Raw genomic sequence first — 24,882 nt, 5'->3', positions numbered from 1 at the left:
TTGGATTTCAGGAAATAATATAATAATAGAAGATTATCAGGGAATAATAGAAGATTGGATTTCATGAAGTTCACCCATTGGTTCTTCCTCGTAATGGTTCACCCATTACGAGGAAGAACCTTCCTCATTTATTTTACTGAAGGACACCAAGTGCGCTCGCTCCTCGCCACCTATTTATACTGCATGAAAAATTTCATGTCAGATTAAAGTCTTTTTCGTATTGAACCACTTTTAGCTATTCTTTCTTTAATTTATACGTCACTCTAGAATTTCTTAACCCAAGTGCATAATAACCTTAGATAGTATTTAGAAGCATTAAACTTCAGTTGCCATTTTTCGAACCACATGTACACCGATCAAAACCTTTTCAAAACAACATATTAAATGAATTTTGTAAGATATCTGCGCGACGTATTTCGCCTTTATTTTCTAGTTTTTCACATATTTGTTTTCTTATTTACAGTATACAGAGTGCATGAAGACCAGAAAGGTAAGTTCACTTTTATCTTTGCATTTATTGTAAATGAATTTAATATCGCTAAAATATTCAAATACTCGTAATTAATGTAAATTATATATATATTCAAACTTCAGTTTTTATATCTAATTCTAATTAATATAAATCTAATTCAAATTTCGGTTTTTATATTTCTTTATAAATCAATAGTATTCAGTTATCAGTAATTAACATTTTGGTTCAATTGATACAAATTCGTTCAGCATTGGTTTGCTGGTCACTATTGTAATGAAAATTTTTCCGTTATTCTCTCGCCGACACTAGTATCTATAGTTAAATTTTTGTTTCTGTTGATTATTTATTTATTTATTTATTATTATTATTATTATTGCTCTTATATTATTTCTCCCTGATTGTGGGTTCCACCTCGTGACGGGTATTGCTACCAAGTACACAGGATTGCGATTTTCTGGAGTTCCTTGTAAGTGTTCGCTGGGAGACCTATTGCTGCTAGGCTGTTATGTAGGGTCTTTGGCACCATACCTGTGGTTGACACAATGATCGGGACCTCCTGTCTTAGGTTCGTTACTTCCTGATTTTTTCTCCATAGGTTTTCTGCAGTTTACCGTGTTGGGTACCGCTATGTCAATCAGATAGGTAGTCTTTTCCTTCTTATCCACAAGGGTTATGTCGGTCTGTTGTGCGGGATTGTCCTATCCGTTATTATGGCGCTGTTCCAGTACAGCTTGTGGGTTGGGGGTCTCTAGTACTGCCTGGGGTTCGTACTTGTAGTACGGTACACTTTCTTCGATCATCTGGTATTTCCTTGCTAGCTTCTGATGTATTATCCTGGCTACCTGGTCGTGTGTATGAATGTGCTCAGTCTGGGTGATCACCTTGCATCCCGCGGTCATGTGTTGGATCGTTTCTGAGGCCAGGTGGCATTGGCGATGTATTTTCTATAGTTTCTGGTGTTGATTACCTGGTCTTGGATGGCGAGCATGAATCCTTCAGTCTCGGAGACGAGCGTCCCGCTCGTGAGCCATGCATTGGAAGAAATTTTATCTATGTGATCTTGATGGAGATCATTGTAGTGTCTGCCATGGAGTGTCTTCTCTGCCCATCTCTCTAGCTTCGTTTGTACCTCCTGGTTGAGTGGGGTATACCGCTTGTCTATCTTCCTTATGGCCTGGTGGAGTGCTGCTGTGTTTCTGGAAGTAATCCTTCAGGTTAACTATCGCTGTCTTCTGTTGCTCAATGAGGTCTATCAGGCCCCTTCCTCCTTCTTCCCGGGTAATTGTCAGTCTCTCCACGGCAGATCTCGAGTGGTGTTGGCGGCTCTTGGCCATCATTGTCCTTGTGTTTCTCATGATATCCTCCAGCTCGGTGTTAGTCCAATCTATGACCCCGAAGGAGTATGTTAGTACTGGGACTGCATAGGTGTTTATGGCTTTAACTGTGTTCCCTCCATTCAGCTTTGCTTTCAGCAGGTTTCTGAGCCTCTGATGGTATTTTTCGGTCAGGCATGCCTTAATTTCCTTGTGCTGTAACTGCTGAGCCTGCATAATCCCCAAGTATTTGGGGATTATGGCTTCGATCTCTTTACCAGTCTGCAGTTGGTAGTTTCGGTTGACTAATTTTTCCTGGTGCAATCCGTGGGTCTGGCATTTGTCTAGACCAAATTCCATCCTAATATCATTGCTGAATTCTTCGGTGATCTGGAGTACTTGCTGGAGATGCTTCTGGGTTCCCGCGTTATTATTATTATTATTATTATTATTATTATTGGCCATATGGTGCAAGGAAGCCTGAGACTTATTCTACACCAGCCAAAGAAAATTCCCGAGTTACAGATAGAGAGAGAGAGGGAATGATGATATCCAGCTCAGGACCCTGGGTGTGCCAAGCCCATCCTCACCAGATATGAGTCCCTGGGGTGTCTTTAACTTGCCTAAAATATACATGTACAGTATTTAAAATTATGGTTGCCACATTTCATAAATATTTTAAAGTTTTTTGTTTTCATGAAGAATATATACAGTGACAAATATATGCTCTTCCAGCGGTATTCAAGGTAAAGTAGTGAGTGATTTAAAATACAAGTAACTTTAATTATTTCCATAATTTTAAGGACAGCAGTGTTACCCACTTTCAAATCAACGTATACAAGAAAACACACGCCACTTTTAGTGTTGAAATACTGTCAAGCAATTTTTGAATCCTTGAAAAAAGTAATTAATTTCTACATTTTTATTTTCAGGATAAAGACAAAATAAATGATCCAAAGGTAAGCCAATCCACACTAAATAGGTCTATACCGTTTCTCTCGCTTTTTTAAGACTACCTTTCAAATAAGTTTAAAAAAATATTGAAGCATCATGTTTTAAATCATAACATTTGAAACCTATTTTAGCTTAAGAGTTCCATTATTTTAAATATTTCTTGAACCATTATTGAAGAATGCAATTTTTATGCACAACCAATCCAATTTTGTAATAGAGTAAATGATCCTTATTTTCCCCTGCATATCACAAATATACGCATACTATAAGTTGGGAACCCCTGTTTTAAATTAAGATTTTTGTTATTTATTTAACCGTATTTACGTCTATGTCAAATTAACCAAATTATACATCTTTAGTATGTATCTGATTATATTTTATTTTATGGTTGATTATAGGTCTCACAGTTGCTCAGCTTTAACCATGATAATTTGTTTCTTTTCAGGATTGCTCGCGTCAAGTTCTCAGAAAAGTAAGTACATATTGGGAATACAATTCACTTACCAATGGATATGTAAGAATAACAGTAATTAATTTTTAAATATATCGCCACTTATTGCAGCTTTATTTTATACAGGACGCTTTCTGGGACAACATTTGCAAAAGTGGTGAGTTTTCTGCCAACGATTCAAAAGCATCATTGTAATTTATTTTATTATTAATTTATACCGTTAGTAATATTTTATTAATGACATAATACAATGAGTTAATCTGTGAAAATGGCAGTTTCGTAAGTATTGTATTTATAATACAATACTAAAGAAACCACCGTCTCTTAAGTATTGTATTCATAACTTAGCACTCAGTAGAATTAATCTTACCGTATCCAATTCTAGTGATACTCGTAAAGATTAGTTACGGAAAAAAGTCTTATTAATTTTTCTTATTCCGTTTATCTGTATCATATTTGTATTTTCAGATATACAGCGACATTACAGATGCATCTCCTCAAATACTAAGGTAGGCCGTTTTTTAAACTAAACTGACAAATAGCAAAAAATAAATTTACAGTAATGTGAAATTTTGAAATTAAAATGAACAAACATAGTTCTGAACTAACCAATCCTCACAGATAGCACAGTGATTATAATCACACTGTATGGGTTCGAGTCCTGTCACTGACGCCATGAACTTTTATGGACTTTTTTCGCACCTTGGCCGAGGGTTATACGGCGACGGTAATATGGTTAGTAGCGCTGTGACCCTATATACCGCTAGTAGGCGAAATAAAATTCGCTGTCCTAAATGTTGAATGCTGATATATGTTTACCAATCAGAATGCAATATCAAAAAAATTTGGGCGCCCTCCTGAAATGCCGCTTGTAGGCGACGCCTACCTTCCCTACCCACTTGCGGCGGCCCTGAATATGGTTGGTAATTTTTCCTAAACTAAACGGTGAAAGTTTGGGAACCTTCCTGAATTACATCAATTAATTCAAATGTACCGAAACAGTGTTACCCTTCATTAAGTAGTAGTTGATGGCAGGTGCCTCCGTAGCCAGGTGGGCAGGAACAGCAGTGCGTAGCACACGTTTCTTGATTAGACCTGGGTTTGAGCCCGTGACCACCAAATACAGAGGATGCGGAAAGGTCAGGGAATGACCACCGCATATCCCCGGAGCGATATGGCTTTAGTTGCTAATGCTCCTAAAAACCAAACAACAACAACAGCTGACGGCACTGATGGAAATTCACTTATTGGTGATTATTTTTTCATTCGATGAGTATCTTTTCCGATTTTATGATATTAATAATTAACACTTTCATGTGCTCATCAGAATAGTTTAAACTGTTTAAGATATCACACCAGCTTTTCTTAGCATCTGTCGATACCTCATGTTTATAATACTGCTTATAAATCGATAATCTTCATAATATCATATGCTTCGTCTCTCATAAATTTATCCTCTGCAAGCATAATGGAACCAAAATCTTTACAACTCTCCTCTTTACCCTGACTGTTAGTTAAAATCTCATGATGTTCGATTTTTCAAAAAAAATTCTAACGCAATTTTTTGCGATACTTAAGTCATGAAACGGTACCTTTTTTAAAACGAGCGAAATGCACTTTATAACTTAGTATTAGTAATGGCAAATGATGCTAGAAAGCAAGTTATACAGCATCGGCCAAAAAAAGAAAAGAAAAAAAATCCCAATTCACCTATCCATCCCCTCCAATAGCTTGTCTAGTTCTTTCTAAAATTTATTTAAACTATCCACTTCCACAACAACAAGTGGAAGCTTATTCCAGCAATCCTAACCTATTGGCCAATGGCAAACTTCCGTACATCTATTCTGCAACCATCCTTCCTCAATTTGAATTTATCCACCCTCATGTGCATAATCTGAGCAAGAGGGAGAATCCCATCGGCATTATGTGCAGGTCGCCCCTTGTACAGTCTTATATGAAGTTCTGTGAGCAATGCAAACAGGCTGCTAGGACAGCTCATGGGGTTTTGTCAGTGATATGCAGGAATTTTGTTGGCAGGTATAAGGAGGTGATTAGCCCATTGTATAAAGCAGTTGTCAGACCACATGTTGAGTACCGCACACAGGTCTGGAGGACTCATTTTAGCAAGGATGCAGAGCTGTTGGAACGGGTACAGAGAAAGGCAACGAGATGCCCAATTCTTCAAAAAAAATTCTAACACAACTTTTCGCGATACTTAAGTCAAGAAATGTTACCTAATGGTACTTTTATAACGAGCAAAATGCATTTTATAGCTTCAAATTCTACTATCTTTTGAGGTTTGTCTGTTTTGTGCAGGATCAAAGAATTGGTCTTGGACAGAACTGACAAATTTTTATTATTTATGTATTTTAATAATTAAGATCAAAACTAATTGAACAGGACTCTGACAACGAATAACAGATGACTTATTATTTCAGATAAACGAAATCCTAAAACTATGCCAGGAGCCCCTCGGAAGTGAAAACGAGCTGTGGAAAATGTGCAATTTCCGAAACATTTCATTGTTCAAGGCCAGAAAACAGGTAAGAAGAAACTTTCTTTCTTTTATTTATTATTTTTTGCCGATATGGCCGACTTATGTACGGAGAATATATGGGGCGCCCCCTCACGGTAAGCACAGAAGGTATAATCGCTGTTCTTCTACATCATTGGAAAAAGCCTGTTCCCTTAGAGAGGGGAAGAATTTTTTATAGACTTTTTACACCATGGCTGAGGACTGAGTGGATTCGCCTAAAAATTATGGTTTTTCATCCAGTAAAACAGGTAAACTGACGAAATAAATGCAATTTACAGATACAGCGTATTGATGCTTCATGGTTTTAGCTGCCTGGACCCTTCATACATACGCATTGATTCTCTAAGATTTGAGAATGCCATATCTGCCACCCATGTGTCAAGAATAAACATTAAAGAGACTGCATTTAGGCTAGAAGTAAGCAGATAAACGATATACAGTAGATGGGTTAAGACGTTGAGCTTAGTGACTTCCAACGGATGGGGCGAAGTCACCATGGGAGGCCATGCTAGCAATTAATCTGTTTATGCCATTGCAGCCAAAACGTAACGACCAGGATCGATGGTGACTAATCACCCAAATGAAAATAAGTATCATGAATACTAACAACCAGAAGTTCAGTGAAGCCACCGGAACTAATATTAGTATAAGGGCGACGCATAAGAAGCTGAATAGCATCGGATTTTAAAGAAGAGTTGCAACCCAAAAAACCATACATCACAGCACGCAGTGAACTGCCTTCAACTTGTTTGGTGTATTGCCCAATAAAATCTGTTCATAGGACGTCGAAAAGTTAATAGTCAAAAAGTAAAAGTTGTGGAGCGACGAATCATGGTACATAGTTATTTGATCTTATGGTTGTGTTTGGATGTGGCAGATATCCTGAAAACTTTATTTACTAGAGTGCAGCGTCCCAATGACGACGCACTCTGGTATCACTCCTCCCACATCAGTGATAGCGAACCTTTTTCCGACATGCGTGCCAAAGGTAAACCGGACTAAAATTTAGCTAATAGTCATTATCGACATCATAAAAAAGTAACAATATTTTAAAGTTCCTAATGAGAACTTTAGCTGCTGTGTACTGTTTTAAACAATTACACTTATCGATGCTAGATGTGGCTGATTTAATCATAAAATAAATTTGTCTTCAAATAAAAATACTTTTTATAATATAATATAAACTATTTGTGAGTGGCGGCATGCTAATGTATTTTTCTGTTTTTTTTGCCCAAGGCTGCTACTTCCATATGAGCTAATTAGTCTCATAGGGAAGTAGAAGTGTTTTACCCTTGTAAAATAGACAAACTGATCAGTACAACACAAGCAAGTTTCGAACCCAGTACACTGTTGGCTCAAGTGCTGAATTGCCTTTTGGTAGTCTGAAACAACCCGATCCAACCGAATGACTTGATGGAATGTTCCCATCCTTCCTAAAGATGTTTCTTGTTGCTTAATCACCCACCTGTCATATTGCGAGCAATTAAGTGCACACTTTTCTTTCGATCACTGTTAAGAGAGGCTTAAACAAAATGAATTTTTCATGGAACACAGTTCTGAAAGAAAAAAAAAAAAAACTTTTCGTAATTCACTATGCAATAACTTTTACGTAGTTAACGTCATATGGAGTATTCCATTACGTCCTCCTGTACTGCACTGAGAATCCGTATTAGTGCAGCTGTTCTTTGTGAATGGGGACATTCAGTGGTACATTCTTTGGCCTTGAATTTTCTGATTGACGGACGTCACTGGAACATACAGTGGCGGACAAAAAAACTGCATCACCTTAAAAAAAAGGAACACTTGTAGTGAAATGTATAAGATATTGTTTGATTACAGTCATTTTGTTTGTCGCAAAGCAAAGGTATTGCGTCAGATAACGCTTCTATCGCATCAGAAAGTAATGCAAGGTATTGCCTCAGCAGTTTCTATAAATACGACGTTGGAAGGGTATACACGCTCATTAGTATCCTATTTTGCAGAGGTGTCAGCATGGCTCCATATGTTCAGTGTTAACATGAAGAAAAAAAAAGTGTGGCTGTTGCTCTGTCCCAGGAAGAGCTTTCTACGCATGCTATCGTTGATAAAATAGGTTGCCACCAGTCAACAGTATCCCGGGTGCTGCAATTAAAGCGTGAAACCGTTGATGTGAAGAGCAGACCTGGATCAAGCTGTAAGAGAGTGACTACTCCTTCCCAAGATCAATATTTAAAACTATTATGCTTTCGTAATCGCATGTTAGCGCTCCTGGTCTAAAAGTGGACTTTGAGATGACAAAGAAGAAGTCTTTGTTGGCCCAACAAATGAGGAAGAAGCGACTTTTTTTGGGCTAAAACGCATGTTTCATGGACAAAAGAGCAATGGGATACCGTCATCTTTTCTGACGAATCGAAATTCAACCTGCATGGCTCGGATGGGAAGTGATATGTTAAAGACGAAAATCGGAGGCATACCATCCTGACAGCATAACACCGACTGTAAAGTTCCCGCCAGTCAGATGGTCTGGGGGATGTATAACAAGCAAAGGGACGGGGCCAATTAAGTTTGTTAACTGAACGGCGAATGCAGAAACCTACACTGCTATCTTGGAGGAGTGCCTGAAACCTGTTATTATGGATCACCATACAAATGACCAAAATTGCATTTTTCAACAGGACTCAGCACTTTGCCACACAGCAAAATTGGTAAGTTTTATGCTATTTAGATTTAATGATGAGTTTGTCTTCTTGTCTCACACAGTTTTTAAAACATACTTACACCTATGTTTTCTCTCGGTTTTTCTCCCTTAAGGTGCAATCACACCTCAGAAACACTGGCATTACAATGTTGGACTTGCCCGGCAAAGTACAGATTTGAGCCCCATTGAAAATTGCTGGTACATAATGTCGTCTAAAATTGCTCAGAAGAAGCCAACAAGTAAGATTCAGCTGCAGGAGAGCCTTGTAAGGATGTGGTACCACGAAATTGGGCAACCGCATATTCAGAAATTGATTAACTCTATGCCAGATCGTTGCAAGGCTGTAATAATAATAATTATTATTATTATTAACCATATTATGCAAGGAAGCCTGAGGCTTATGTTGCAACGGCCAAAAAAAAATTTCCCTATTACCCTGAGAGAGAAAGAAGTATAAAGGAATCACCAAGAAAGAGAAGAATGGTGATATCCAGCTCAGAACCCTGGGTGTGCCAAGCCCATACTCACGAGATGTGAGCCCCTGGGGGTAATTGCAGCTCGAGGAGAAACAACAAAAAATATTAAGGATTTTGCTGATTTACGATATTTTGCTTATTTTGCTGATTTACAGTACATAATACTATTACGGTAACTTTTCATTTCAATTTGTACAAGTAAATGCATTAAAATGTATGTTTGGTTGTCGTGATTGCCATTTGCATGATTTCTCATATTTCCATTAATTACGCATTTTACCCTTTGGGAAAATATTTACGGCAATTAGCTATATCATCTAACAAATGCATTTCGAACATTTCTGCAACCCACAATGCAGCGGAAAACATTATTTGCAAAATTCACAAGTGATGCAGTTTTATTGTCCGCCACTGTATATTCATGAATGCACTCTAATAAAGTTTATCTTTAATAATGCTGCTCTTATTCAGCTATGAATAGATGTTTGTTAAAAGATGTGTTGTTCCAATATAGTTTCGCTATTACACATGGAAGGATCTTGAAAAGAATGAACGCAACATATTACTATGTAACTGAAATTAAATGCTTTATTCTAGACTTAGATTAATAGATTAACTCAGTGTTTCTTGCGTCTCGTTCTTTATGAGTAATGTCTCAAACGTTTTGAAAATTTACAATCCAAAACTATTCAGGAAGGGGGTTTTTTAATTTATTTTATTTTATTATTATTATTTATTTACGTAAATGAGAACTGAGGTTTTGGCTACCAGGTAGCAGTTATTTTATTTATATTTATTTACTTCACCATTGCAAAAAATATAGATCAAAACACACGAAAAGTTAGATGGCGCGAGCATGAAACGTGCAGTTATTTTATATTCGTCTGCTTTTGCCAGTAATATCTTTAGACATTACCGCGATTGTCTGTGCGTATTAATACGTGCTTGTGGCGCATAGTAATAGCAATTTTCTCTTTCTAATACTGTATTACGATTCTCATCTCGTTCTTCCCGAGGATATTTTTTAATATAAACGCTTAATATGTTTTCGAATTACTGTAATATAATTAGCTTGCAGCATGGCTATTAAACGTATGAAATGTAGTCGATAAGAGTGATTATTTGAATACTGTTCTTTAGTGGAAATTATGCCTGACAGGAAAAGAAGGTTCCGGTCGCATGAAAGAAATTGAGCGTGCTACAAAGGTAAGCCATTAAAATTATTAATAATTATGATAATCGTTATTGCGTTGTTATTATTGGAGCTTTTAATAAGTCACTTTTATGTAATATTATAAAAAAGTATTAAAGTATATTCTCCACCTTTTTAAGAAGTCAAAGCTCAACAACTGTAAATATTTTTTCATAAAACCGACTTACACCGTTTTCGAGAATTGTACATGCGGTTCAAGGTCACACAAGCTTCCACATTCTGGACATCCACCATATTTCCATCAGTTTTTACTTCTCATGATAATTCGCGTTCCATTTTGGTGATTTTTTTCAAAGATGATGAGATAGAGTATAATTTTTGAACTTGAGTTGTTTTACCTTTCATACTCTTTTCGAATATATTACGATATTAATTACAGAATATTAGTACTGTTATTCTTGTAATTTAATATAGTAATTTTAGGAATTTACTAAAGGATTTATATTTGTTTGTTTCTACTTAAATTAACAGAAGTTGGTGCTGACGTTTAAACATATTTAAAATATGTTTAAATATGTTTCCCTCGAAGGAAATAAATTGAGGGCCCATCAAGCTCTCAGCTGCCCACATCAACGCCAGAGCTTGCACTTGGTCATCAGGCAACACAGAAGCAGCCCACTAGGCAGAATGCGCTGGTCCCACAGGAATTAGTAGTTGTTGGTGACTCTATTGTCAGGGAAACGGGGAACATACTTTGTAAAAAGGATAGGTGGAATAGGACCAGGGTATGTCTGCCAGGGGCAAAGGTTGATGACGTTGTAGAGCGGTTATCGTCTTTTAAGGGCACAAAAGGTGATATAGTTGTACACGTTGGCACTAATGATATTAAGAGTAGGAGACCGGCGGAATTACTTAGCAAGTACAGGTCACTGTTGAAAAAAAGCCGTGAATTAGGGTTGAACTTGAAAGTGTCTGCAATTCTGCCCAGACACGATAGGAGGGAGTATATGATGAGAGCCTTGTCGATCAATTCGGCCCTGGAGGGATTGTGCAAGGCTCAAGGGGTAGAATTTTTTTCAGCCTGGACTGTACTTGTTAACAGGAGAGATTGCTTCTACAGGGATGGGATACACTTAAATAGAAAGGGTGCAAGAATTTTTGCTGATGCTGTCGAGGCAGTGTTAGGTGGGTCGGAAAACTGCTAGTTGGGGGGGATACAAGGACTAATAGATTAACAGTAGCCAGTGGCAGAGGTGGAAGTGATTCTTGCACTGTTTCTATTGAAATGAGCAGAAGTCTGAAAAACAAGATGCAGGATATTTCAGAGACTGCTGGTAGTCATTGCGGTACAAGTAAACACAGGGTTGTGTTAGAGTAGCTAAGAATAGAAACAGGTGCATGTATACCTGCGTGTACACCAATGCTAGGAGTTTGGTAAATAAATTTGATGAATTTGAGGTATTGCTCAAAACATCAAAGGCAGATATTGTTGGAATATCAGAGACGTGGTGTCACACAGATATAAGTAATGCGGAACTGGAATTTGGGGAATACAATGTGTATAGAAAGGATAGACAGGACAGGAGGGGAGGAGGGGTTATGCTATTAATTAAGAAACACATAAAGTCCAAGGAAGTGAAGCCAGTCGACATCGATGGACAGGGCAGCGTCGAGTCAGTTTGGTGTGACATAAGCATAGGGAAATCAAAATTGAGAGTAGGAGTGTGCTATAGGCCTAATGACTCTGATGAGTATAATAAGATATTGTACAGGGAAATAGAGTGGGCCAGTAAATCAGAGAGTCTTATAATGGGGGACTTTAATTTTCCAGATATTGACTGGAATTTGTGGGTTGGTCACTCGCACACTAGCAAGGCTTTTGTGGATTTATTGGATGATTGTTTTCTACATCAGCATGTTCGTGAGGCAACAAGAGTGAGCAATACTCTTGATCTGATTATCAGTAGTGATTCTTCATGCATTAAGAACCTGCAGATAAATGAACCACTAGGTGGCAGTGATCACAGTGTGTTGAAGTGGGATTTACTCAAGGAGGTAACTACCATCAGAGGTAAAGGGAAGGGTTTTTGTTTTCGTAAAGGCGACTATGATGGTCTGAGACAGTATTTAAATTCTATACAGTGGGACCAACTGATGATGTTACCAACAGCAAACTCAAAATGGGAAGCATTCAAGGAACTAATCTTGGAGGCTACCAGGCTTTACATACCAACTAAGAAATATTGTTCAAGGTTTAGGCCTAAATGGTTGTCAGATGAACTAATGAGACATGTGGCAGAGAAGAAAAATGCATGGGATACATACAAATTAATGGGTGACATGGAAGCCTATGATAGATATAAGTTGGTCTGTAACCAAGTCACAAAGGAGATTAGGCAGGCAAAGGCAGACTATGAAAAATCCTTGGCAAAGGATGCAAAGAAAAACAGAAAAGAGTTCTTTACATACTTGAACTCGAAAAGGAAAGGGATGAATTAGATTGGTCCACTGGATATTGATGGTTCAACAGTTGAGGATCCTGCTCAGGTGGCTAACAATCTAAACGAGTATTTTGCATCTACATTCACGCATGAGGAGTTATTCAGGAAGGAGAATGATGTAGGTAAAGTAAACATTGGCAGTGAGCTGGATGATTTTGTAATAACTGAGAGGAAAGTGGAGGAGAGATTGTTGAGGATAAACATAAAAAAGGCACCTGGGGTGGATGGGATCTATCCAGTTATATTAAAGGAGGCAGCAAAGGAAGTAAGCAAACCCTTAGCCATAATTATGAGAGCTTCCTTGGACTCAGGGGAGGTACCTATGGACTGGAGATGTGCAAATGTGACCCCAATTCACAAAGGAGGTTCAAAGGCTGACACAAGTAATTATAGACCTGTTAGTTTAACTTCTGTTCCAGGTAAATTAATGGAGGCACTGGTTAAAGAAGCACTGCAGGATCATCTAGACAAGAATTCAGTTATAGCTCAGACGCAGCATGGTTTTGTTAAGGGCAGGTCTTGCCTGACCAATTTGATTGGATACTATGATGTAGTCACAAAAGAACTGGATGCAGGGAATAACTTTGATATTATATATTTGGATCTTAGAAAGGCTTTTGATACTGTTGCACATGGAAGACTGCTGCACAAATTGGAGCAGTGTGGCATTGGAGGCAAATTGCTGCTATGGATAAGGGGATGGTTGAGTGTCAGAAGACAGAGAGTGGTAATCAATGGACACTGCTCAACGTGGACTAATGTTATTAGTGGAGTTCCTCAAGGTTCAGTGTTGGGTCCGTTGTTGTTTTCGGTGTTTATGAATGATATTGATGATGGGATATCAAGTTTAATGTCCAAGTTTGCAGATGATACAAAGGTTGGCAGGGTCGTTAAGGACAATACTGACGCTATGCTGCTGCAACAGGATCTGGAAAGGTTGAACAGATGGGCTGAGAGGTGGCAAATGAGGTTTAACATCGACAAATGTAAAGTGCTGCATATGGGAAACAGTAACCCCAGAGCAACGTATCAACTCTGCGGTACTACACTGACAGTGGTGGAGAATGAAAAGGACCTGGGGGTAATTGTGCAGGCAGATATGAAGTTCTCTGAGCAGTGCAGACGAGCTGCAAGAGTAGCTCATGGTGTCTTGTCAATGATATACAGGAATTTTTCTAGCAGGGATAAGGAGGTGATTATTCCCTTATATAAGGCAATGGTAAGGCCACATCTTGAGTACTGTATACAGGTCTGGAGGCCTCATTTCAAGAAGGATGTAGAGCTGCTGGAACGGGTACAGAGAAGGGCAACAAGATTAGTAAATGGAACAAAGGGTTGCTCTTACGAAGAAAGGCTTAAGTTTTGCAAATTACAGAGTCTGGAGACTAGGCACCGGCGAGGTGATCTGATAGAGGTGTATAAGGCTTTGAATGGTTTGAGCATGCTCAATGCCAATGGGATTCTTCATCTTTCTCAGAATAATCACCTCAGAGGGCATAAATTCAAATTGAGGAAGGACGGATGTCGGATAGATGTGCGGAAATTTGCCTTTGGCCAGCGGGTGGTTGGTTGGTGGAACCGACTTCCATCACTTGTTGTTGAAGTTGATAGCCTAAACAAATTTAAAGCTCAACTGGACAGGTATTTCGAACGAACGGAGGGGTGAAATGGGAGTGGGTTTTTTTTTTTTTTTTTTTTTGGCTGATGCTGAATAAGCTTGCTTTCTTGCATCATATGCCTCTGCTAATGCTAATATACGGGATGGGTTGGGGGGGGTGAAGGGTATATGGAGTGAGAGAAAGGAGCAGAGAAAGCGAGTAAGCTTGAACTGCCTATAGAATTTTCGACAATAAGTATTTCACTTATTGTCGAATTACAGGCTGTCAAGGCAGGTCATGGGGTTTTGTCAATGATATATAGGAATTTTGCTAGCAGGGAAAAGGAGGTGATTGTCCCTCTGTATAAGGCAATGGTCAGGCTACACCTTGAGTACTGCGTACAGGTCTGGAGGCATCATTTTAGGAAGGATGTAGATTTGCTTGAGCGCGTACAGAGAATTGCAACAAGATTGGTGAGGGGAATGAAGGGATCCTCTTACCAAGAGAGGCTTAAGTTCTGCAAATTGCAGTGGCTGGAGACTAGGCACCTGCGCGGTGATCTGATTGAAGTGTATAAGTCCTTGAATGGGTTGAGCACGATGAATTCTGAAGGGATTCTTCCACTTGTTCAGATTACGAACCTAAGGGGATATAAATTCAAATTGAGGAAACACAGTTGTAGAATAGATGTGCGGAAATTTTCCTTTAGCCAGCGGGTGGTTAATTGCTGGAACAAACTTCCATCTGTCGTTGTGGAAGTTGATAGGTTAAAGGTTTCTTTCTTTTTTTTTTTTTTTTTTTTTTTTCGTTTATGAAAACTCGAAATGAAAGATATTGTGGAATCTATAGCACTTGAAGGCTGAAAAGACAAAATATATTTGTTGACATTAGATTTGATTTTTTATAAATTGTTATTTGCAAGAAATACACGTGAAGGGAGAATGTTCCAGAGAACAAGCATAGAGGAGTTTTTTTTCCTATGAGTTTGGAGTTGAACAATGAATGGATACTGACTGGTTGAGGCACGTGTTCGGACTGGTTTGAAAGAGAGTGGAAGGATTAAAGATGCCAATTCAAAAGAACAGTGTCCGTAGAAGCATCTATAGAAAAGGCATGTAGCATAAACTGAATTTCTGTGAGAGCGAGTGGAGAGATTTTGTGAGAGTTCGGTCATTAATTAATCTGACTGCCTTCGTTTGAATACAGTTTAGAAACCTGAGAGATTTGGGAGGACCCCACCCCAGATGTGTGCATATTCCCTGGTAGGATTAAATAAACCCAGGAAAACCCGGGGTTTTTTAAGATGCAGAGGAAGCAATATTTGTGATATGTGATTCTAAAAATCCGAGTATAGGAGTAGTAGCTTCTTTTCTGCGAGATATAAGACAAGACTGAGTTTTAGAAAGACTGAAGTTAACTAAGTTTCCTTCGCCTCATTGGTGAATTACCTGGAAGAAATTGGGCAAAGTTTCTCAAACTGGGGAATTGACTGTAATGTGTCGTCATGAGAAAATAGGATTTCTAGTTAGTGGAAGTTGGTAATCATTGTACAAGAGGAAAAGAGTGGAAGACTGAATCTTTTGGCACGACAGCATTAGTAGAGAAGTTGGAAAACCGAGAGCAATCTACCATAATCCGCAATCTACCAAAACTGAATCTTTTGGCACGACAGCATTAGTAGAGAAGTTGGAAAACCGAGAGCAATCTACCATAATCCGCAATAATCGTTCAGAGAGAACTGAATACCCAATTACAAGAAGCAGTCATCTGCAGATCATAAGATTAGGGCATGTTGAAGACCTTTATGCCAAAAGCGATCAAAAGCTGTGGAAATGACGAGCATATGCTTGAGTTTCGTCGAATTTGTCCAACGATGAGTTTGGTTTAGTCTCGGTTTTTATGGCGCATAACCAAAGGTGAGTAACATAAGCCATTATATCACTAGTGGATCGACATCAGAATCCATGTTAGTGATTATTGATCGATGGAAGGTTTCGAGATAGTTTTGAGTTTCGGTAGACTTTTTAGTTACTTTGGAAGAGTAGAGGTGTATGTTTAAGGTCGATTTTAATTAAAAGGGAGAGATTTGTCACCTTTTTTTGGGACCTAGCTAGGTGAGCAGTTTTCATGTAGAAAGAAAAAACGGAATAAGAAAATGTAAAAAGGCCGTATAACACCTGAGCAAGCTCAGGAACTTTCTTGAAATCAAGAACGTTCAGAGTTCAAACATCGTTCTGTCGGTAGACCAGAGGCAGTATTGAGTGTAGCATATTAGGTATGACAAGAGTTGGTTTATCAAGATCGTTAATACAAGAGTTAAAAGAAAAGTAGGGCGTTAGTAAGTTAGCCTGCTGTTTAGCCGAGGATGCAATAGACCCATTAGGTTGCAACAGAAGTGGTCGTATGGATGGCCAGAAGTTGTGGCCAATAGCTTTTGCAAGAGACCAGGATGCGGCACTACCTTTTGGGCAAGAGGCAAGTATTCCACTCTAATTTTGTTCAAAATAGTGCTCAAATTGTTAGATTGATTTAAAAAAATTGAGCTTTAGTGTAGGCAGAAAATAAGCTTTGGGTACAAGCCAATTGCGATGTGTTACTTTCTTATCTTAAACTGCCTGATCACATGTATTGGAAAAATACGTTCTAGATAAAGGACGAAGTGTGGAATAAAGGATTTTGTGCCTACAAGAATAATTTCAAAGAATAGGAAAAGAACAGAAATCGCGCAGAACACGGTATTCCTATAAAGCCAAATTACACGAGGCTGAGGTTTGCCATGGGAGAGAGTATCCATTGGAAAAGAGGCCAGTTCAAAATTGTGATTTGAAGTGACATAAACCAACTATCATTGATAGTGTACGTTGAAGGGTTGCTGATGAAAAATAAATCGATCAGCTACTGAGTGCCGGGCACTCAAGATGAAGGGCCCATAGTCACGAATGGTCGTTAATGTAGTATCTCAAATAGAAAGCTTTATGGTAACTGAAAAAATGTTTCTGGTACCCCGGCTTGGCCTAAAACTGAGGAACTAACGAAAACGTTGTCTATTTGAATCTTTCCAGTTGTTGTGAAGATAAGGGTGGGAGAAGCGACTCCGACTTCTTCCTGGAGAAGCAATTAAAGTCTTGGGGAAGAAGCGACTGGCAGGTGAGGGCCGTGAAAAACTCCGCGCAGGCGCCTCCCCACTACTGCTGCCTCAACACTGGCTCTGAGCACCTCCTTGCCGGGACAACTCCAGCTTTGAAAATTGTTAAAAAATACTTCTCGTCGCAAAATTTATAAATGACCTTTATAGAATTATTAACTAACTATTTAGCAACCTTTTTGTCACCAAAAGGAGAGTTACTTAGTACAAAGAAGCACGCTATCGAAGTGCAATAAAAAATTTGTTTTTTAATTTTAACAAAGTAAATGACAGATTTCAATCGGAATAGTTTTCCCTTGATAAGCATCGAATAACGTATAGGTATTAGGTATGTTCGGGGTCTGACGGCACCTGGGATTTCTCCCATCTCCGCGTATGTTCTCTGTATCGGACAAGCCAGAGATTTAAAAGTGTGTGGAATATGTACTGTGTAGTTTGTTGCCGGCCTGTAGCTATTAGGTATTAGGTATTAGGTATGTTCGGGGTCTGACGGCACCTGGGATTTCTCCCATCTCCGCGTATGTTCTCTGTATCGGACAAGCCAGAGATTTAAAAGTGTGTGGGATATGTACTGTGTAGTTTGTTGTGCCCATTGTTCGTCCGGCCTGTTAGCCGCCGGGCCCCTAGTGAGACCCGACGTTACCAATACCTGCCACAGGGAGGCCGGCCGGGTGTTACCAATATTTGTACTCTGGCTGGTCTTGCCACTTACTTTCCTGGGATTTTAGTGGCTAGGACCAAAAAAAAAAAAAAAAAAATCGAGGTTGATATTAGTGATACAAGTTAGTATTAATATTGCGCGACGTGGGGCTGTGCGGTGAAAGTGAGTTTTAAAAACCAAATAGGTTCGGGCAAGAATTTTGATGTTCTCTTTTGATTTTGACATGTAGGGCTAAACGCTGTGCAAGACAAAAGTTTGGGGGGAGGATGAAGACTGGGGGGAAGAAATTGGAAATAAGGGGCCGACAGAGTAGATGGCCCCTGCAGGTAGTGAGGCATGCCCGTGCCCCACCAGAGTGAAAAAATTGGGGAGGCAAGGAGAGGCAAGCCTCTCCTCCCCAGGAGTTTGGAAAGAAAGATCCGCTCAAGAGAGTGCGGATTTGGGTCGCCAATAGGCTGTTCCGGCGGGAGAGTGCCACGTATGTCGTCTCCATCAGTTTGCAGGCCCTAAAAAATTGGCCGTTGAGTCTCATCTAGGTGGGACACTAATAGGGGATTAAATCTGGATGTCATCCTTCCAGACTGCATGTGGTCTGGGGCTTATTTTCTGGTCATTATCTTGGGGTCATAATCAAGTCTACTGGCTGTCATTATGGGGTTTTATCCCTTCCGTGATGTTTGCTAGTCCTTACACTACCTTTTGTCATTATGTAGTGGGTCTATGCTGCAAGGACTTGGGGCAGTGTCCCTTTGTTCTGATGTCACGACTATTTAAAGGTGTTTTTTCGCTTCTATTGGCGGTAATCATGACTCTTGTAGTTCGACAATCTATTGTCACTTGTCTTTTCCTAGTGCATTTTGTAGTCAGTCCAAGGTCTGTATAGTCGGTTCCTCTGTGTCGTCTCGCAGCTATTTGCAGTTTTGTTTTGTCTCATTCCGTTAAGGTCTTCGGTATATGGCGGCTAGTGTTTGGCGCCTGCTAAATAATCCCTGGGCAAAATCAGTTAAGGCTAAATATTCTTCTTGTGTATCTAGTAGATGTGACTCGAGATCCCTCGGTAAATAGTGAACTCTAGTTATTAGTCTGCATCTAAGGTCTTCGTATTGGACACACTCAAACATAATGTGCACCCAGCTTTCTTGTTCCCCGCAAGTACAACGCGGATCCTCCACTATTCCCAATGCTGTAAGCTTTGCATTGAAAGCCCCATGACCCGTAAGGAGGTAGGTCGTGTAAAGTCCGGGTTGCAGCCAGGTTGGAAGAATGGGGTATACTCTGTCTACGTCCGGGATGAACTTTTTGGTGATGTTCCCTTTTGTTGTGTTTGTCCAGCGGTATTGCCAGGTTTCTTTTAGGTATTTCTGCAGCCTGTTCTTTTCAGCCTTGTGGGTTGCATTGTTATCCACTGTGTAGTCTTGGTGGGTGCAAGGCATTCCTTTGGTTATATAATAGGCTATTCCAGTACGTATGATGTCCAGGTCAAGGGGAAGGGCTCCGGCCAAGACCTGTAGGGCAACAGTGCTAGTGGTGCTACAGGCTCTGGTAATGGTTAACAGGATAGTTCTATGGATTGAGTCGATTATGCGTCTATTTACGGCGGTTGATGCCTTGTGATACCAAACCGCAGAGGCGTATGTTATAGCTGGTAGGAATGTCGTTTTATAATATAAGGAGAGCACGCGACGTTTAAGTCCCCAGTCCCGACGAACCACACGTGCTAACAGTGCAGAGTACTTCCTTATCTTTGTTCTTAAATGTGTGAGATGCTGCTTGAAGGAAAGATTACAATCTAATATCACCCCCAGGTACTTAAGCTGGCTTTGGAGTTTCACTGTGGTGTTGTTCACCTTTATTTGAGGTGGCCTGTGCAGGTCAAGGGAGCCTTTCAGTAAGATTGAGGATGTCTTAGTTGGTGAGATTTTTAGGCAGTGTAAGATGGTCCAGTCCTGTAGTATCCTGATGGCATGGTTTGCTTTTACCTCCAACTGGGTTCTACTGTCGGCAGCAATTTTCAAGATTAAGTCGTCGGCAAAAGCTTGGGTTTGGACGTCACCAAGGTCCATGGCCAGGAACTCATCCAAGACAATGTTCCACAACAGCGGCCCCAGGACAGAACCCTGGGGGCAACCCCTGCAGACACGGCGGTTTACCCTACCATAGGGTGCCACGACACTAATACTCCTGTCGGTAAGGTAAGACTTGATAGTGAGATACAAATTGCAGGGAAGGTTGGCCCGCCTTAGCCTTGCCAGGACACTTGGCCACCAAATGGTGTCGAAAGCCCCGGCAAAATCTATGGAGATGATTAGGTAGTATTTACTGTTGCAACTGGCCACACCGTGCAGCAGATGTCTAAGTGCCTCTACTGTCGAAGACTCAGGCTTAAAGCCGAACTGGGTAGACATGTGCAGTTCAGCACTCTTGTAATGTGTGTCAATTCGGGCATATAGCATTCTCTCAAATAGTTTGCTGATCACTGGTAGCAAAGCTATCGGTCTGTAAGTGGTTGGCTGTTGTGGAGGCTTCGTGGGTGTTTTTGGGATCAGCTTCAGTCCCGCAGTCTTCCAGTTTCTTGGGAAGATGCCTTGATGCAAACAGTTGTTAAACAGATTTAGAAGGAGTTCGGGGGTCAGATCCGTTACTTTTTTGACAATTTCCGGTTCGAGATAATCGAGGCCAGGGCACTTATTATTTCTTACGTGATTTGCCGCGGATTTGATGTCATCTAGCGTGAACGGTGGTTCACGGGAGTCAGTGGTGTATATGTCATTTTCTTGACATATTCTATGCTGTTCAGGTGAAGTAGGCATGGCAGTCTCCGGGAAAATAGTGCCCAGAATATTTGTGATTGACTGTTGCCATGTGGTGGTTTGGCTCCCCTGTGGTGTCAATGTGGTAGAAATAACTTCCCCCCTGGGGAGTTTGTTTGTGATTATCCTATAGACTACCCCCCATGGCTCATTATTTCCTGTTATGCCTGCCAAGTTTTCCCAGGCTCTTTGTTTGCTCTTGTTTATCGCATCCGTATATCTGTTTCTTGCTTCTCTATAGTGCTCCTTTAGTATCTGGACCTCAGCAGCAGGCCATGTGCGTCTTGCCCGTTGAAAGAGTTTTCTTCTTCTCATGGTCTCCCTTCTGAGTTGCTGGATCTCGTGAGTCCACCACGGGACTGCTCCCGGTTTGGGATTTCTCCTCTTCATTGATGCTTCACTCGCCGCAAGTATTATTTCCGTTACCCTCTTTTGATTCTCGTCTGGATCCCCATTCTGGTTTGTTGTTTCCAGGTGTAGGGCTGCAGCGGGCATTAAAACCTCTCTGAACCTTTCCCAGTTCGCCCAGCGGATGGCGAAGCGATTTAGTGTTTGTTTAGGTATCAGTAGCCTGTTTAATGATCTTCTGATTTGGCAGGTAATCACCCTGTGGTCGGAAGTCGTCCACGAGTCTCTGACGATCCAATCATCAACGTAACCTGCAAGGTTTCTCGTGGACAATGTGACATCAATAGTCGCCTCCCACAGGGTATTACAAAATGTAGGCATCTGGTGTGGTCTGTTCAGGATAGTGAACCGGGAGTTCGAGAGAAAGTCCTCTAAAATCTGTCCATTTCTGGTACCTCTCCTGTCTGGGGTCAGACTGTGCCAGGCTGGTGAGCGGCAGTTTACATCTGCCCCAATTATGATCCTTTGATCAGGGAACATGTCGGTCAAGGCCTGCAAGTACCTGGTGATGGGTGCGATGTCCTCGCCCGGCCTGCTGTAAAGGGCCACAGCATAGATTTGGCCCAATGGCGTTAAGATGTGGGCACACGCCTCCCAGGGTGCACAAAGCTGTGTTACTTTAGTCACAGTATAATTGGGATTGCGCACCACAACTGCAGCCCAAGGGGTGTCACTCTCGTCATGGACTATTTTGTATGCAGCCGGATATCCGCACACTCGTTTTGAGTGGGTATATGGTTCCTGTAATAGTAAGACGTCAGCTGCTTCCTCGTCCGCTATGACCCTAAGTTGCTGCGCCACTGCTCTAGCTCTCTGCGCGTTATGCTGTATTATTGCAATTTTGGATCTATTGTACTCTTTAGGGCGTCTCTCCATAGTCGGTTCGTGACTGGTATAACCCTTTTACTTTAAGATAAACTGGACAGTTCGGGTCTCTGATAGAATGCGAATGGTCCATTTTCCCTGCCTTGCAGTTTGTACAGATTGGATCTTGCTCCTTGTTTGGACATGTTTTATATTCATGTCCCCTGCCAGAGCAGTGACCGCAGGTTGATTCTGTTTGTGTACATGTATGAGTTGTGTGGCCGTATTTACAACACCGGAAGCATTTCGGGACTGCCACATGCTCCCGGAATCGGTGGGATCCCCATTCAATGTAGATTCTCTCTCTTGATTCTTTAATTGCTGCCAGACAGTCGGGGCCAGCTCTAGAACCCAGTTTCTGTTTGGTCCTGCCCTAGATCTGGTGGAGTACCTAGGCTGCACCAGGGTTCGCTGTTCCTGTAGTTGCTGGGGGGTCGGTCTCAGATTTCTGTTTATTATCTAATGCGATTTTTAAATTTTTAGCTCCATTAGCGACGGAAATAGAGGGGAGGACACGAAAATTTCTCACATTATCCTGTCTGGCGCCGCCATTTTTAATTTTAAAAATATTTTTAAATTATGCTATAGTTTGTCGACAACATTTCCCCCCCCCCCCCATTTTACCCACCATTTCTCAAACAAATTTTTGTCAAAAACAATCAATATGGCGTTATGTTGACCCACATGGTGTACAAACCCATGCAAAATTAAGTTAATAGGTTGAGTGGTTCCGGAGATACAATGCTGCGACGGACGGACGGACAGACAGACAACCGAGTGACATTATAAGGGGCCTTCTTTAGACTACGGATCCTAAAAAGATCAAGAGCTTTGGGATTGTCTGCTATTCTGATAAGTGAAGAAACTCTGAAGTCGTAATTTCAGAAGTCTCGACCGCCAGTTGTGTTAGAAAACTGTTATTCGTGGATGTCTGATTAATATTCGATAGTATCTCAAGGCTCAGATTGTTTTCTTCTTTGTGTCGTGTAACAAGTTAGTTAATGTACGCAGTGCGTTACATTTTAATAATCACGAATTATTACTATTTTAACAAATAGTAATAATTCGTGATTTATAGCAAAATAAGTCAACCCATCGACATGGAAATTTGTTACGAAGATTCCTAAAATATTCTAAGTAAGCATTGAAATTTTGACATTGATCAGAGCTCCTGTTCCAAGTGATGAACAGACGATAGGTTGAAAATTTGGCCTTGATCCCACTTTTCGTTCCAGAGTACTACGTGACATATACGTACTACTCTGGAACGGGGGGGGGGGGTGCAAGGAAGAGGCAATGATTGATCTTAAAGGCTTTTCGAGAACCGACGAAACACGCTAAGTTAGGCAATGTATGCAGTGCATTACATTTTGGATGCATTGCGTTTTTTTTATTTTTCTTAAATTAATTCAATGTTGTTTTCTTTTTGTGATTAAAAGTGAAAAGTGCATATAGTTATCTTATCAATTAATTACTAACATTCTAATTTTATAGAATGTTAATTTTATAGAATCTAATTATATATATCACTTAATGAAAATGATATATTCATATATTGTGAAAAATACTAAAGTTTTTATTTATTTTTTATACCAACAGAGATGTCATCCAGAAAGAAAAGTAAGTTAAAGCTAATGCTAAAATAGTAAGCATTTGAAATTTTAATCCGAAATGTTTCAAATAAAAGCTGCACTTGCTAAATTATTTTTAGTTAACATGGTAATTATTAGTTTTCAATAGTAGCAGAATGACTGTTGTAAGATTAACAATAATCCATATTTTTTTTTTCCCCTTTTAGTATGCTTCATCACTCTTCGAAAATTGGTGTAAAGATGGTAACTATTATTCTAGTTCTTACTGGTCAAATGATAGTAATTAAATTTCAATGTCACTTCTGTAATTTTAAAAACGTTCGCTCTGACTCCTTGCTTTTTAGTGGCAAATAAAAAAGGCGTTTAATTTCTTCAAATCGTTCTGCTGTGCCTTAAACAACATATTACATAATCACTCTTGTGTTCGGTGCATATAGTCCTTTTTGATTGCCTTTTTAATAATTTATAATTTTTATACATAATTATTTGCCTTAAACCGAAATATTTATAATCAAACAGGTTGTTTTATTAATGAAATATGAATATTATGCAAGTATAATATTAATCGAGATGGTTAAAAAAAATTATTTTCTTTAGGGAGAAAATTCAGGAAATACTTGGAATGTGCAAAAAATTCTCAGAATAAACAGGTAATTTATGTAATCTTTCTTTTAAAAAAATACAACCAATGATTTTTCAGGATTGTTCCAACTTTGCACAATGTCTCAGGGTTTAAAAAAATGTTTTTGGGTTGCTGTTTTGACCCGTTTTTTCATGCAAAGTTATTTTTCTGAATGAAATACGAGGGGCGTTTGAAAATCTCGTGTCCAGAGTATGAAAGGGTAATGTACAGCTTAAAGAGTAACCCACCAAGGTTCATTCAGTTTCATTAACGTCTTTTTTTTTTTTTTTAATAACAGGTCCTGAAGTTAACAAAGTTGTGTGAATGGGGAGAGATGGACAAAATCGGTCACCGTGCGGTCATCCAGTATTTCGGAAAAAAGGAAATAACTCTAAAGGAAATTCATGAGGATATCATTACAACATTGTGGGAGAATGCCCCTTCCTATATTCATGGTTAAGAAGTCGCATCACAATTTAAACGAGGGAGGGAGAGCCTGGAAGATGACCCCCCACTGTGGAAGACCTGCAACGTCCATCACTCCAGAAGTTGATGACAGTGTGCATGATCTGGTGACGAGTAACTGACGAGTGACAGTTCTGTACGTTACCAGCGTCTTAGATATTCATCTGAACGTGGGTACCACATA

At 39.8% G+C, this 24,882-nt stretch overlaps 1 protein-coding gene across 1 annotated transcript in view; it reads left to right on the top strand.

The window, feature by feature from the left end:
* LOC150086842 (uncharacterized) overlaps positions 1-24,882 on the top strand; it is an 81,245-nt gene that overhangs the window by 32,268 nt on the left and 24,095 nt on the right. The window contains exons 15-24 of the mRNA XM_090371616.1: positions 464-490; positions 2,718-2,744; positions 3,185-3,211; positions 3,317-3,347; positions 3,659-3,699; positions 5,629-5,733; positions 10,020-10,085; positions 23,619-23,639; positions 23,818-23,854; positions 24,209-24,261. Of these exons, the coding sequence (XP_090227742.1) occupies positions 464-490; positions 2,718-2,744; positions 3,185-3,211; positions 3,317-3,347; positions 3,659-3,699; positions 5,629-5,733; positions 10,020-10,085; positions 23,619-23,639; positions 23,818-23,854; positions 24,209-24,261 (435 nt within the window). The remainder of the gene's footprint in view (positions 1-463; positions 491-2,717; positions 2,745-3,184; positions 3,212-3,316; positions 3,348-3,658; positions 3,700-5,628; positions 5,734-10,019; positions 10,086-23,618; positions 23,640-23,817; positions 23,855-24,208; positions 24,262-24,882) is intronic.

Source organism: Mastigoproctus giganteus, chromosome 4 (genome assembly GCF_048544385.1).
Source record: "Mastigoproctus giganteus isolate SK-2022 chromosome 4, ASM4854438v1, whole genome shotgun sequence".
NCBI classification, from domain to species: Eukaryota; Metazoa; Arthropoda; class Arachnida; order Uropygi; family Thelyphonidae; genus Mastigoproctus; species Mastigoproctus giganteus.
Note: the sequence above shows the minus strand (reverse complement) of the source record. Positions and strands in the feature narration are given on the sequence as shown.